General features: G+C 36.3%; 1 protein-coding gene across 1 annotated transcript in view; it reads left to right on the top strand.

Moving 5' to 3' along the window:
* KIAA0825 (KIAA0825 ortholog) overlaps window positions 1-16,607 on the top strand; it is a 208,298-nt gene that overhangs the window by 175,969 nt on the left and 15,722 nt on the right. Inside the window, 4 exon segments of the mRNA XM_015536093.2 lie at window positions 3,523-3,931; window positions 8,215-8,374; window positions 12,467-12,625; window positions 14,405-14,499. Of these exon segments, the coding sequence (XP_015391579.2) occupies window positions 3,523-3,931; window positions 8,215-8,374; window positions 12,467-12,625; window positions 14,405-14,499 (823 nt within the window).

Raw genomic sequence — 16,607 nt, 5'->3', positions numbered from 1 at the left:
ATGTATGTTCATGTAGTAGCTTTTTCACCTATGACAGCTATTAAAACCAAGTACTGACACAAACTGAATGTAAAACCTGCCCTTTCAATCATTGTATTCAAGTGTTAAACCCAGATTTTAAAAATTACAAAGCATATTAAATCACATTATCCTCACTCAGTAAACTATTATTGACATTTTATACCATTAATAAGTAAAATTTTTTAAATAACTTTAAGATGTTATTTTGTCTTTACTTCATTCATTGTAAATTTCCTTTCAGCGTGTTTTATAATCCACATAATATGTTATTACAGCCACTAGTACCTGTCTAGGAAGAAAAAAATGATAAATATGTAAATATTCATATCACATTGCATTCATTCTAAGGCATACATTTTTTTTTCATTCCTTATCAGCTCTGAAATTGGGATGGCCCTTCCAAAATGTAATATATATATGGCTTAGATAGAAGTCAAAACATTTAAATAAGGACAGAAAAATGAGTGTTTGGCATTCTTAAAAGATCCCTCCCTGGTGTGTTGTTAATATCACCACAGACTCAGAGTTTCTGTGATTAGTAGAACGAATTGATTAATCTGACATCAACCTAAAGGTTCTGATTGGAATTAGCTGTAAGCTTTAATGAAGTAGTGAGAATCTGAGTACTTGGAGTCCTCAAAATCTCTAAAGTATCAGTAGAAGTGCAGGTGTGAAGAGAATTGATAATATTTACCTGATATCTACTTAGATTGTCAAATGTTTCCTTGGGATCAGCAGTTAAATCCTCTTTTGAATAAACAGAACATAAGATATAATCTTTTAAGTCAAATACCTCAGAGTAGAATAGGGAGTGCATGGTACAAACACATAACGAACAACAAAACATTTAAAATATTTTAAGAACACAGAGAAGAGTGGTCACAGACGAGTTTCTTAATTTGCTTTACCTATATTTTAAGCTTCATCTAAGCATATTCATTTGATAAAAGGATAGCATTTTATCAAAGAACTATATTTTACAAGTACTAAACTAGGTGTTTTCACATTTAGTATTTTATTTAATACAATAGTCTTACGAGATCTTCCAAATATATGTTGGGCCCAATTTTACAAACTTACAAAGACTATTCCAGTCCATTTTTAACATGATTCTTAAGTTGTCCTGAGTTTCTGTGGAGTCACTAGACTAGACATATGTTTTCCAAAAGCTTCGTACTTTGTTAGAGCAGAATGACTTCTTTAAATGTCACAAGTATCTTGAAAATTATTTCACATTGTTTTATTATTTTTGTTTAGTAAAAACAGAAAGGATGTTTCATGGAAGAACGCAAAGCTACTTTCTTTTGACTTGTCACTTGGTTCCAATTATCAAATTCAGTCATGTATTTAGTGGATTAAAAGATTGTGTCTGGCTTTGTAGGATAGCCAAGGACCGATGAGGTTCTTTTATATGCTCTTGAGGAGATTTTTGTTTAGTTGTAAAGATAACTCATCAAGACAAAAAACATAAACAATAATAGATGATAATATAAAAAGATGACAGCATGGCACATTATGGACCTAATTACCGAAGTGGTTATATAGATGGTATGTTCAAATAAATTTATAGGAGGAGAGGACTTTGAACCAAGAGTTGAAGAAGATGGATGACTCATGGAGAGAAAGGGCAACCCATGTGAGAGTAATGAGATATTCAGAAGTTTAAAAGCAATGAGGATAAAATAAAGATAAGGTTTACAGAAACTGGCGGAGGCTGGACTGTGGAGTGTTTTGACAGCAACACTCTGAAGACTGATCAGTGGAAAACAGCTAAAACAATTGTGGCAGAGAAATTAGATAACAAATTTTACAGTGTGTGAATCTGGCTTCACAACACAGGAGAGAGGCTGGGGATAGTCTGGAACAGAGAGATGAGTTAGGAGAATAGTGCAGTAGTCCAACTACCATTTATAAGGAAGGGCTTTAATAGGTCGGTAGCCATGGTTACAGTGAGGTGATGCTGTATGTCAGATGAAGGGTAGGAGGATTTATCAACGTGGTTACTATTTAAAAGATTTTAAAAGACAAAAGAAAAGAAGGGACAGAGGGAGGTGGGGAGGGAGAGTCAGCAAGGCCAAGCTAGTTCAGGAGGAAAACAGGGAGCTGAAGTAGTAGGACTGCTACCCTGGAGAAAGACCAAGACTAAAGATTCTAGAATCATCCAGAAGGGTGGCTCTCAACAAGGAAAGGTTTTGCCCCCGTAGGGACATTTGGCAATGCTTGGAGACATTTTTAGTTCTCACAACTGAGGAGAATGTTACTTGGCATCTAGTGGACATAGGTCAGAGATGCTGCTATAATATCTTGTAATTCATAGGACAGTCATCACAACAAAAAACTATACAGCCCAAAGTCATTAGTGCCAAAGTTGAGACACCCTGATCTAGAGAGGGAGGATCAGTACATCCTTCAGAGCAAAGAAGGGAGAGTGTGTAGACTCATCAGTCAATAGGCAAAGACTTCTTAGCAAACAACTACATTTAAGAGGTATTAGTATAAATTAGAACTAGAATGGGCCATGAAGAAACAAAGAAGAGTAATAAAGGTAACCATGAACCAGTTTGTTGACCCATTTATTCACCAAATATTTATTGAACAACTGATATATGAGGTACTAAGGGTTGAGGATACAGAAGTGCCTTCATGAAGCTTATATTCTAGTGGATAGTAACAGATAAAGAAGAATTAGGGAGATATTTATTAGACAATGGTTAAGTGCTATAATAAAGGCAACAAAATGGCGTCTAATGATACAGAGGAAGTGGGTGCTGGGATGGGAAGAGCATGAAGGGATGCCTTGGAGGGGGTGGTGAGTGAAGGCTCTCTGAGGAGGTGACATTTGTGCTAAGAAGTAGAAGAGGCGCACCTGGGTGCGGCTCAGTCAGTTAAGTGTCGAACTTCAGCTCAGGTCATGATCTCATGGTTTGTGGGTTTGAGCTGTGCATGGGACTCTGCACTGACAGTGCGGAGCCTGCTTCTCATCCTCTGTCTCCCTCTCTGCCCTTTGCCCTCTCGCTCTCTCTCTCAAAAATAAATAAGCAAACATTAAAAAAAATAAATAATAAAAAGAAGTGGAAGAAGAGGAGTCAGTCCTGACAAGACCTGGAATAATTCTGCTATGGATTTCAAGGGAAGAGGAGAATGGTTTAAGAAAGTATCAAAGGCCACAAAGAGGTCCCCCAGGAGTGCTTTTGCATTTGTTAATTAAGAGGACATCGGAGCCCTTTACCCTGCAGTCTTAATAGACAAAAATATACCTAATAATTTAAAATTTTCGAATCTTCATTTGTGAGAGAGGAAAAAATGAGTTTGAGACTTGAGGAATGTTAGGCAGCACTGGAGGGGATCCCAGTAGAGTTCTGTCGGAATATGTCAAGCACTTGCTCTTCTCAACAATTTTCTCCACAAAAATTAGACATCCCTACGCAACACTGAAAACAACAGAGAGATGGAATGCAAATGCTAATATTAATCATACCTTTTCTTTCTTTTCTTCCCCAGGCTTCACGAGGCTTGCTGCTCAGGCAGTATCTATTGTAATCAGCGAGTTACCTACGGTGATTGCATGTTTGCCTCCCCCAATTAAATACTTCTTTTTTCTGTCTGAGAGAAAAATGTCAAAAAACTTTGTTGAATTGAAGAAAGCTAGCCTCCTTGTCTGGAACTTGATTGTAATTATATGTCAGATATTTGAGGATGGAAACACTGTGGAACTTTTAACAGGTGCCTCCCTTGACAGATGGAGTAAAGAGAAACTTGGTTTAATCTGCCTGTGTTTGGAAAGTATCATGGGAAAGCAGACAAGTGACCCTAATCAAATGACTCAAAAGGTCATACAGATCATTGAGCAGCAGAAACCCAACTGGATTGAGAGCCAGTTGGTGAAGGCAAGGAAACTGAGCACCAAATGGTAAAGCAATGTTTTTCTTTCACTGAATTTCATTAAGTATGTTCACTATAACAAAATTACCAATAAACAACAACAAAATACCATTAAGATAGGCAACAATGGTTATTCTATTAACTTAATGGGAACTTTGATGAATACAGAAAAAGGTAAATATTCCAACAAAAACTGCATTATTTAGATGTGCCTTGTTTTATGAAAATTTGAACCCCATTGATACCCTGGAACATTATACTTGTTTACTCACCATCTTAAGGTTTCTGATAAAAAGGGTGGGAGTTAAACCCAAGAGAATTTGGTTTCATTTCTTTTCAGTGCACAAACAGGTATCTAGTGGATAGCCTGGAGCGTTTTGTAAATGGATTGGGCATGGAGATTAAATTAAGAAGGAATTAATGGGTATAAAAGGCTTTTTATTGCTTTCTGTGTACCTGATTGTCAAAAAGGTACACATTTTTCATCTGGTAATGTAAGAATCCCAGAGGGCAGCTGGGGCATATCACACTCGAGCTATAAACACACCCAGCTGTTTCTGTATGAAAATGTCAGCCTTCTCATAGGTTTGTCACCAAGAGCTAAGTGATTTGTGGTATTGCTAAGATTTTTAAGGGTCCCTGATGAATTTAAATATGTACATAGAGTACTCCTGTCTTAAAATTCGTCTTCAGTATAGAACTGCATTATATTGATAAAGAAATTATGGTTCATATGGTCTACAGATCACTAAGCCAGCCCTTTTTTATACCACTCCACACACTGTCCCCCATTCTTTTAAAATATATTCATGATTCTAGCAGATACTATTTTGACTTTCTGCCTGAAACGACTAAAAGTTGTTACTTTCCTTACTACATAGTTCTTTGTAGTGACAAAGAACTCAGGCTTTGGAATCAGACAGACAAATACAAATGCCTTGTAAGTGGGCCATCTTGGGCAAATTATGGAATCTCTCAAAGCCTCATTTTCAGTGGTGAGACCAAGCTGATGGCATGATTTGGAAAATTTAAATAACATTGATAAAGTTCTTAACATCAAGCTTAGAACTAGCAAGCATTTCTTATTTATAAACCCTATTAAAACACATTGCACTCACTGGTATTATGGTAACAAATATTCTTTACTGGTTTGTATTAGTCTGTAAAACTGTGTTAATCCAATTAATCTGTACTAATCCAAATGGAAAAATGTAGGTAATCGTGATTTTCCTGGTCTTGTCGTAGTGACTTCTAGAAATGTACTTCTGGCATGTCCTGTGGGTAGGAATAACAATCGCAGTCAGGCAAGTGCTTAGTATCTCTGAAAACAACTTTCTTAAAAAAATTTTTTTTAATGTTTATTTATTTTTGAGAGAGAACAGGAGACAGAGCGAGACACAGAGCGTGAGCTGGGGAGGGACAGAGAGAGGGAGACACAGAATCTGAAGCAGGCTCCAGGCTCTGAGCTGTCAACACACAGCCCAACGCAGGGCTGGAACCCACGAACTCTGAGATCATGACCTGAGCCAAAGTCGGACATTTAACCCACTGAGCCACCCAGGTGCTCCTGAAAGCAACTTTCTTAATCTTTACATTTGCATTCAGTCCCAATTTACAAGCTTTAATTCAATGACTAAAAGATTAAGGCCAGATGTCATTATCCATGGCAGTGGTTGTAAAGGAGAGAGAAAAAGAATAATAGTGGATCTGATTATAAAGTTAAATTTCTGATACTTTTGATTTAGGAGTCCCTCTGTCAATAAGGTCAGTTTAAAGTAATGTCTCAGTAATATACCTGAGGACGCATACAGGAATCCATAAATAATATTTTTTCATTAAAAGTTGGTTTAAAGTCTTTATAAACAGCACCACTGTATCTGATGCCTCCTACATAGGGAGTTGTCCAGCTAATATTTGGCTGATTAGCTCTCTGTTGGAACATGCATCTGAAATGAAGAATTGCTGATTTTTAAAAATGTTTTAAAAAGGTCCTGAATGTACATTATGGAAGCATGTAATAAGCACAATGCTACATCTTTCTCAATTTCTGAAATGCAAATATATAAGAATTCAGATTAAAAGTTCTTATATTTATTTGAAAAAGTTAAATTTGACCTACTAATTCACTTTAGGTCACCTCTACAAGATTCAGGCACTATAGGATGGTACTTCTTGACTTTGATTTCAGATTGATTGTCTATTATACAAGTAAACTTCCCCGTCTACATATCTCACAAATTGATGATTGATGATCATTTTGTTTATAGATCTCTACCATTAGGAAAATGTATTTTAAACCACGATGTCTGTATATAGATAGAGGGTTTCCTTGGCTTTATCATAACTGTTTTAAGTTTGAGAATGTAACCATTTAAACTTAAACAATTCTTCTGTTAAAATAAATGAAATGTTAATTCCCCATGAAGATCATCTTGGAACTACGCAACATCACTTAGCTAGATCTCTTTCACATGGATTCAGACTTAATTTTGATTTTATGGAAATTGTGAAAATATCTGCAGTGGAAAGGTGGCAGCTGGAAGCATTGCTTGTCTTGCACACTGCCCGAAAGCATTACTATTCATTAAAATAACCTTCACTTTGTAGTAACACTCAAGCTGTAAACAGTCAACTTAGATTCTGGAGAACACACAGCCCAAAAAGTAAAGAAATGTCTGTCTTTGCAAAGTAATTTGTCGAGTTTAAGATTATTGTTTTTCATCATGGTGACCCTGACTTGGCTGGCTGGGTGCATATACAGATTAAGATTAATGCAGTTATTCCTTGGCTAAGGTCTGCCTCTTTCAGGGCACATTCTCCCTAATGACATGATTGATAGGCAGTCCCAAATCCAGAGAGGAACTCATTAATCATAGCATTGACTGAATCCAATCATTTGCTTCACCTGCACAGTGATGGACAGGAAAGGATACAATTCAGGGGCTGACACTGAGACACTCCTTTGTCAGAGGGCCTCAACTTTTTCAATGTCAGCCTCAACAAAACCTGACACGAAATTTTGCTTGCAACCTGTGTGCAGCTTCAAAAAAGATATATACAAACTCCTTTTACTGCAACAAGGTCTTTTTGTCTGTTTATTAAAAATTTACTGCAGCTAATGAATATCTCTTAGAATTTGCTTTACTTTTAGCAAGCCTTATACAATTGTAAAGTTCTTTTCTGTTTTTTAAGAAAGATGTTTGGAAGCTACATGTGGAAGCAATATAAAAGTTAATGTCCAGCAGCTGGGTATCATTTGGTTCAGTCTTCAGGTCAGCGGCACTGACTCTTAGCAGAACTAATTTTATAATCATGGCAAAATCTCAGTAATGAACTGCAGTATATAGTTGATTACACCACAGTAAATTTCATTTAGTCTGAGAAACAGTGGAAAACCATGCATTTTCTTAAGAATGCTTAGATTGCAACGCCTAACATGATCATACCTAATATCAAGTGTAATAAGAAAAGTAGTATGGAATATATATGATGCATGTTGTATAGAGTTCTTTTGCACTGGTATAGTTTGAGAATTTTTTTTTTACTTATGTCATTCATCATTACTATGTAAATAATGTTTAAAATCAATAACAAGAGTATGTGTTTTTAGAAATGTTTCACAAATAAAACTTGCATATTCCCGGCGTGGTGACACTAGACCCTTTTCCTGAAAGAATAATCAGGGCAGTGACTTTTGCTAGGTATCCTTACCAAGAAGAAACAGGAGAGGGGCCTTATATTTTTAAAAGGCAACAAGTGTCAAAAGGCTAATGTAAAATACCCAGTGGTAAGCACACTGCCAGGAAGCACCCAGCCTATATTTAGCATAATAGGCTCCCCTTTTGACACTTTAATTAGTCTTTAATGTGTTCTACGACAGGTGTAAAGAGGAATCTACAAAAGACAGAATACCAAAGCTATTTCTGGCATCAAAGATACTTTTTATCCTCAAAGAGAAAATACAAATTATTTCTTACATGTTCTTAAAAAGAAATGTTTTGTTTTCATCCCATGATTATAGCAATTTCAACAATTGCAGTAATGGGAAAATGTTTTATAGATAGGAGTATAAATGCAATAAAGAAGTGTTTTAAAAGAAACCATTCAATTTTTAAAAATGCTTTCAGGTGCTCAGTCCTGAGGCACTATTTCTATGAGCAGGGGCGGTTTGGGAAGGCTTACCTATTTGAGCAGTCTTTATGGTGCTTTGAATATGAGATTTACATCGACTCTCCACACTCAATCTCTTTGATTATTTTCCATCTTTACAATTCTTCACCACTGATACTTATATGCTTTCTTTGTGTTTAGTGCATTTATGACAATGGAGAAAAGCACAGCCTTAGAAGAAGGAGATAGTGCTCTTGAACTGACTGAGCAGAAAATAAACATGATGGTCCTGGATATCTGCCACAAACCAGGTGGCAGCGAGTACCTGCGGCAAATTTATCACATCATGCGGCTCAATGAGGTAGGGAAACGGCCTTTTTACCGAGCAATTAGGTGTGTACTGGCCTGAGGCAGCGTCTGCTGGCAGCTAAGGGTTAGTCAAGGAGGTGATAATACTTCTTAAAGTCAATACCAAACTCAATATTGCATTATTAATAGAATCTATTCAGCCCCGGCTGTTCTGCATTTGTACAGCAGAAGCTTCACCGAAACAATGTAGGTTTTATTTATATGGTTTAAACAATAACACGGCTCATAAACTCAGTGCAGTTCTGAATTGTATAGACTAGACGTGTAGTTTGGGAATTGTGTGTTTGTGACTGTTAAGCTGATGTTAAAATCTGCTGTTGGCGAATGATGAATTTTCCTCAGAGAGATGTACTTCTTCTCCTATAGACGTCATACTTGGTGAAGTTGGAGATTTCTCACATAATGAGAAAATTTCGGAAGAATATTGAGCCATACTCGGGAGCAACTAGATTAACCCAAGAAAATGCATTAACGTATGGACACTGGTTAGAGCCAATGTCATGCTTGTCTATGTCTCTGCTGGGTTAAGCCTCTGACCTTGCATGTTTGTGGCTGTTTGAACAAAAATGTAAAGAGCAGGTATCTCAGTTATTGCCTTGAAACAATACAAGTTTGCTAACTTGATCAGGTTTTTAATCTGAGCATTTGTATGTGAATTAGAATGTGACATCTAATGTGCATTAGAATTATGTTTATATTTGCAAACGCATGCATGTATTTTTGGAAATACTAAAAATTCTATAATATGAATAATGTGAAGCTATAGTGTTTTATCTCAATGAGGTAGGCCTTAAAAACCATAAATTTCCAAGGAGTGAATTAAATTCTACCACAGCATTTTACAACCCAGTTATATAAATGTTCTTCCTGCTACCATCTATCTGAAAGTTACTTCAAGTAAATTTTGTTTCCTGGCTTTCCTAGAGCTAATCAACCAGTCAACCTATAAACAGGTGATATAATAGTGCATTCAATGATGGCCTGAGAAGGAGGGGAAGGATTTGTTGCTATGAGGAATGGTCCAGTCCCTGAGGCACCTAAGCTCAGTATATAATTGTTAGCTACCTACTACCTATTCACATTTGCTAATGATCCCTTGTAATTTGTTAAGGGTTTCTATGTGGGGAACTCAGGTGCTCCTGGCCTTGGCTAATGGAAAGACCGCCACTGCGAAGTCATGGTCTTCACTGGCATGTCCACGTGGCCACCCAGATTGGCTTAAGTAACCATGGTGACTACTGAGGAACAGCTGTTGAAGTAGGATTACCATGGGATTTTTAGGAAAGTGGCGTTGCAAGAGTTCTGAGAACAGTCGTGGCTGGTATAGATTGCCAAACTGATAGACGAGTCCACTTTTTAAAAGCCTTTGGCATGAAAAAGATCAGTAATCACCAATAAGAGAAATTAAGTTGGATATTTACTGGCTGTCAGCCACCTGTCATATTCAGGAAATCAATCAAAAGGCTGTTTTTCCCTCCTAGAGCTTGTGGACGTTTGAGGCAGGGGCTCTGACCAGGTCTATTGTGAGACCTGTTGTATATAAGGCTCTTCACTGGGGCACTGCCTCATTTTGATCAATTAAGTTCAGAGTTAGGATTTTTCTTTCATTACAACTGAAGAAACTTACTGTTAGGGCAGTGTTTATCACATGGGATGTCAAGCCACATACTTGTTGATTTACTGTGCCGAATGAGAAACATCGCGGCAAGGTAAGAGGCCTGCTGTGAGGTGAGGCTAGAGCCAGAAAAAGTAGTGAGCCCTTTGTCTTATGACTACTAAAACAAAACAGGCAAAAAATTCAATAACAACATAAGGCTGACTAGGCACCTAGTGTTACTACTTCGAGCTGCTTTTATACTGAGGCATTGCTATGCTGTAGGTAAAATTTGCACTGTGAAACGTGTTCATTTGCTGAGTTAAAAGTTATGAGTCTTTAGCATTTTCAGGTGTACTGTTTAATATGCTTCCAAATGGCAGCACAAATACAGATGCATTGACAGGTATAGGCATGGGTAAGGGGAAGAATGAGTGTGCCATCAAGTAACAACAAAGTTATCAGATGAAATGAGTTTAAGAATGTTTGTCTTTGAGATAAAGGTCAGATGTCTTAGTTAAAAGTTCAGTGGGTAGTTGAAGAACCTGGCCATGAGCAAAGGTGAGGAAGGCCGTGACTATAGTTTTTGGTGGCCTCAGTGAGTTTGGTAGTTGAGGTCCTGGGACTGGTGGAGCTCTTCCAGTGGAGAAAAATGCAGAAACGGTGGGTAGAGAAATAAGCTTTAATGTAACTGCACCGGTAGAGTGTTCAAAAGGATGTCAAAAGAAGAATATATTTTTTTTCCAAAGAAGTACATCAGATTTAGCAGTGAATCCGGTTAAAGCGACGACACCGCAGAAAATCAGTTTTTTTTAGAAGGGGTAGCAACCATGGTCAAGATAGCAGAGAGGCCAGAGAAATTAACAAGGGAGAAAACACCATTGTGTTGACAACTTGCAACACAGCACTTTATCTTTTTTGAATTGTGGAACAAAAAAAGCCGAAATGCAGCAATGTAAGGGGAAATCAGTTGAAACAGATTGCCATTAGCCAAAACAAAGCAGTTGTTCTCGTTAGAATCTTTTATTCCTTTTTAAAATTTTACATTCCGAAATCATAATGCAGAGAAATTTTATTTCTGTGTAAAAATCTAAATCTAGGCATAAAATTCTTTTTTGGTGCCTTTATTATTATCTAATGATACTTAGTAGGAGTCTGTGTGTGTGTGTGTGTGTGTGTGTGTGTGTGTTATGGAATTAATCTAAGGAGATGTGGTCCACAATGAGCAAGTTTAAGAAATGATTATCATTGTTAAGTGGTGATTTTTACGGTTTCAGGAACTCAAATTTGCCTTCCAGGATGAGTGCAGTGGGCATTCTCTATTCCCGAAGTTACAGAGCCACAGGAAAAAGCACAGTGAACTGAAACCAAATATGGGGATTCTCACTCACACTCTACCACTCACCCCTGTGTAACCTCAGGCTCAGCCCATGACCTTTCAGAATCAACCACTGAATGTGGGGTGGGCTAGAGTTATTTAAACTTTCATATGCCTACCAATCTCCTGGGAAACCCTGTTAGTGATCAGATTTTATTTGGTGTGGGGTCTGAGATTCGGGTTTTCTAAGTTCCCAAGAAAGGCTGACTTGAATGGTCTAGGCCCTAGACTGTGGGTACCAAGGGTTTTCCAGATGACCTCTGACATCCTTTTCAGCTCTAATGCTGTGAACCTAGCCCTACTCTTGAAGAAAAACTGAAAATCAGAAAAATGTTTATATTCCTTATGTATTAAATGACTTATTAACATTAAGTCATTACTATTTGATAGTTTATAGGAAACTGTAAGTCATTTTAATTGTTGTCTTCTAGAAGAAGTCTAATAAAATAGATTAGGATCATTCACCTTATTTATTTATGGATGGAGAATGAAATATAATGCAGTAGATTGACTTTTTTGCCCAGGCTGCCACTGGCAATTGGGGTGTTAGAATTACGTATGTTGAGCTTCTTTTGAACCTTGATATTTTCCAGTCAAGAGCATGGAAATAGAATTTAGGAGTTTGAATTATAATTAATTCTACATAGAGTAAGATTGCTTGCAGTGAAATATCAGAGTACTTAGCACTCTGCTGAGCATGAAGTAGATAACAACTTCACTTAATGAATGAATGAGCAATCTTGTCCTGTGAGTAATCATGCATCTGAGTTAAGTTTTGGTAACCAGACATGTTAACACATGAACCAATGACAAGACAATGCCTATTAAAAACATCCTGATATATCAAGCATACATTCATTATGTGAGAATTGGTAAAATGGTTTTCTAATCTATCCTATATATTAGGTGAACCTGTTTTTGATGGGTTTATTGCAACGCTGATTGGTATTCTGCTATGTTTCTTCCGAAAATGTATTCTGTCCTGAGGCAAGTAATACACTGTAATCTAGCAAATGTGCTGAAAGGGTAGATTTGGATATTGATCAGTGTATTTTTAAAGAGAATATATGCTTCCCACCATCACGACTTGTAATTTTTTTTCCCCCTTGAAGGAATATTTAAAAGAACAGCTGTTTTCTATGAATGGTTCAGAGGAAAAGCCATTACCCATCAGACCTTTAAAGACGACCTTGAGGAGTGTGGAAGATCAGCCTTCTGTCTTTAACCCTTTCCATGTGTACAAGGCATTTAGTGAAAACATGCTAGATCAGGTATGTGGAAAATAGTAAGTTTACCTTAAACGTGTGGTGTTTTTTTTTTTTTTTTACATAAATAAAAAAGGTGCTTTGTGTCTGAATACTTACTCATAAGCTTTTTTCTTTTTTTTGGCTAGGAAGCAAAAGGCCTTGTTCTTGCCTATGTGGTCTACATGAATTGACTTTGAAATAGTTATTTTACCTTCTTTCTATTTGTCAAACTGATTCATATGTTTGGTCTGTATAATTTAACTTTTGACCAGGTCAGCTCGCCATGGGCAGTGGGAACATCTGTTAGGCTGTGTCTACAGAAGGCCTGAAAAACCAGGCATTTTGTAACAGTCTTCTCCCTCTCTTGTGCCCACCCCCATCCCTGATCCACACACTCAAAGAACACTTAGCAATTATTATGAATTTATCTAATTTATCAGGAAAATAATAACAGTTTATAATTAATTATAAATAAAGCCTTGAGCTCCTGTTTTAAGTGGAATGAGATAAGTTTCCCTTCTTATAACCCTAAACATATTCCTGATCTTTAAGTCAGGATACTTGGAATAAAGTCAATGTGATAAATACCACATGTTTTTAACATCAGATTATGCCACTGTTGAAGCTACCTGCTTCAGTCATTACGTGAAATAGATCAAATTTATGCCAAAGTATTTGAGGTCTAAAGTTGCTTTTGCTTTGTTTGTTCTTTTGCTGAATAAAAAGGAAAAAGCTTTTTGACAGACTATTTGAACTAACAGGGCAGAAGAGAAGGATTGCTTGACCTAGAGCTCTGATGAAAATAAGAATTAAAACAATGGCCTAATTCGGGATGCAGATAATATTTTTGCCATGCCTGTTACGACCCTAGTCTACATTCATCAATACTGTAGTAGAATAAGACCTTCAAATGCTGACAACCCGGGGCAGAATTCTCCTGCTCTATGACAGGATTGTGGTGCTCCATTAATCAGCAAGTGACAGGGCATAGTTCTTGTAGGATTTTAAACATCAGCCTGGACTCTTATTAGCACAACTATTTCATTTTAAGGAATGCAAGCATCTGTAATACTTGAAAACAAATATATTGTATAAGTTTGAGTTTATTGGCTGCTTCTCTATGTTGTACATTAGACGGCTCCAAACCATAAATAATCATTGTAGCTGTTGAATTATCCTCACTTCATTTAAATAAATGGCATGTTTTATTCTGCTCTGAATTATGAGATTATCTTTCACAGTAATTTTTCTCTTTACTTTGTTGTGAAATTACCTATTAAATGAGAAAAAAGAATGCTTTTTACATTCACAGCTCGTTCTCATTTCCACTTTAAAGCATTTTCTTAACCAAAATAACGTTGATACCATACTCTAATGAAGTGTCTTGTAATTTGAGTCCTAGCACTTCTAAGTTTGTTTTTTACATCAGAGCTCTGGATGCTAAAGAAATAAAAACCATGAATGGATATATGAAAAAGTTGCCAATTATTTCACTTTTCAAAGAGTCACCCTCTCAGAGAAACTTGTTGGGCAAATGCCATTAGCACTTGGAAGAATAACGACTCAAGAAATTGATTTATATTTTTATAAATAATGACTACATCCCCAAATGGATTTATAAATTAATTGCTGTCTTATTGGAATAAAAACCTTCTTCTGTGGACATGATTGATGCTATCTGTCTAAGTCCTTGTTCTGGACCCCCCTCCTTCTTAGTTAGTCTATCACAGCTGGAGCTTTAATTTACTGATCATATTAACTCTGATTAATAACTAACAATAGCGTCTTCCCATTTATCAACAGTCAGCCATCACAAAATGGAGCTGGAATTGGTCAAACTTGCTGCCAAATTATCTGGGACTGGATAAGATGACCTTCAGTGTACTGCTCAAAAACAGGTAATGAGATTTGTGATTTGGGGGATCTGGTTGGGGGATATATATACATATATCCTTTATATATTATATGCATATATATGTGTGTGTGTGTGTGTGTGTGTGTGTGTATATATATATATAGAGAGAGAGAGAGTGAGAGATGGAAGTAGATCAAGTATACTTTCTAAATGCTGTTTTCCCATAGTAAGCATTTACAAAAGGCAGTACAAAATTTTTTGAGATGAAATTAGTTGGTTTTAGTCTGAATTTCAAATATTTTTGAATTTGTATATACAATAGCACAACATTGTACACACCAAAAGTTACCAACTTGAATGTCATTAGAATACTATATATTTGTTTACAATAATTTAATGAATGCGTACAAAATGCCAAGCCAAATCAACCAGTCTCATCAGGGGAAACATGTAAGTAAAACTGTCATGATTGAATTTTTTGCTTTGAAGCCAGTTATTTTGGCACTTTCTTGCTAAAGCTTCAGTTGCATATTATTTTACACACACATAAACACACACACACACGCACACCCCAGGACAATCCAACAAAATGATAACGTGATTTCAGCCTGGGAACCTACACATGTAATTTATTTTGCAGAAAAGTATAAACATTTCCTTTTATTTTGGATCAATTAACATAGATTTTAAAATACTTTAAAGTCTTTGGTGAAAACTGTAAGGTGTTATCTTTAAAAATTGGATTTCTCTATCAAGTATGACATTTTCACATAAGCTACATATGTGTGCAACTTTTAAATTCAAGCATCATTTGTTTGCTTGTAGTTCAGTATGAGAATTATTTTGTATAGAATCTTTGTGATGTAGAATGTTCATATCTTTTTGATATAAATATTAAATATATATTTTTTCCTGATAGCGATGACAGAATAGTCAAATCATCCTTGACAAATCTGGGTATATATATGAAAATATCAGGAGGAAGAGATAACCAGTATTTCCCATAATTTCTTAAGTGGAGGTTTAAAAAGGGTAGCTTTATTGCCAGTGAAAGCTGGAGCTTAAATGTGTGGTCACGATGGTGTTTCTAATATTTCACCCCTGAAGGAAGCTCTCCTGCCCATCATGTACAAAGCTGAACCATCTAGCTTTCCCATCAAGGACAGCCTTCTCCCAGCAAGCTTACCACCTGGCAGGCAGTAGTTGAAAATGCATTCTGTTCATGCACAAGTCCCCTGGAGTGGCTCCTATCATCTCCCAAAGTTGCTTGGGAGATGGGAGGTGGGGTGGTAGAGGAGACACCAGGTCTTTGTTGAATCTATGGTTGTGTGATGTTTACATAATGTTAAATGTCTGTCTGGGAACAAACTAGGAAAGATAACTCAGTTTTTCCCTGCTGTCTGTAAAGTTTTGAGCCTTTGGTGACGAACTGTATTCTATCTTGAGTGTTTTCAGCTGTGAATTGGTGCTTCCAGTCCACTAAATGGTGCTCTGGGGGCAACGCACCCTTCAAACCTTTCTGCATTTGCTATGTATAATGTTCACTTTGAAGTGAATTTGTGTTTTTAACAAAATTGCATGTTGTTATTTTTGTTTAACAACTTTAGATACACTTCAATTAGGACAATAGCTATTAAAGTCTATTTCCCTGAGATAGCATGTGCAAGAGTGAGAAAATAGAACTCCCACAAATTTAGCCAGAAGTAACAGGTCAAAACAGTTTTATTGGAAAAGGGTCATGAATCTTTAATAGAAACAGCTAGACTATCACTTTATTAAAGAACCTTGGAACCTTAAAGAATGCTGTGAAAGGCATTCTACTCCAAACTACTACATAGTGCAAGCTATGAGTATAATTGATCTACCTTAGAGGGAATTTTTATTTATTATTTATTATTATTTATTATTTATTATTACTATTTATTATTATTTATTATTATTATTATTTATTTTTTTAAATGGTACCTTGAAGTTTTGACAACACGGCTATTTGAGAATATGCATTTGAAAGTGAGACCACAGAACACTGAGCTTTAGAATGAGAGTTATGAATTTTATCATACATCCGTAAAGTGATACTTTTACATACAATTGTGAACTATCTATAGTAGTTCGGCTGAATATGCTGAATTCTTTTTTTTTCAAACTCAG

This window comes from Panthera tigris, chromosome A1 (genome assembly GCF_018350195.1).
Source record: "Panthera tigris isolate Pti1 chromosome A1, P.tigris_Pti1_mat1.1, whole genome shotgun sequence".
NCBI lineage: Eukaryota > Metazoa > Chordata > Mammalia > Carnivora > Felidae > Panthera > Panthera tigris.
This window is presented reverse-complemented; position numbering and strand designations above follow the sequence as displayed.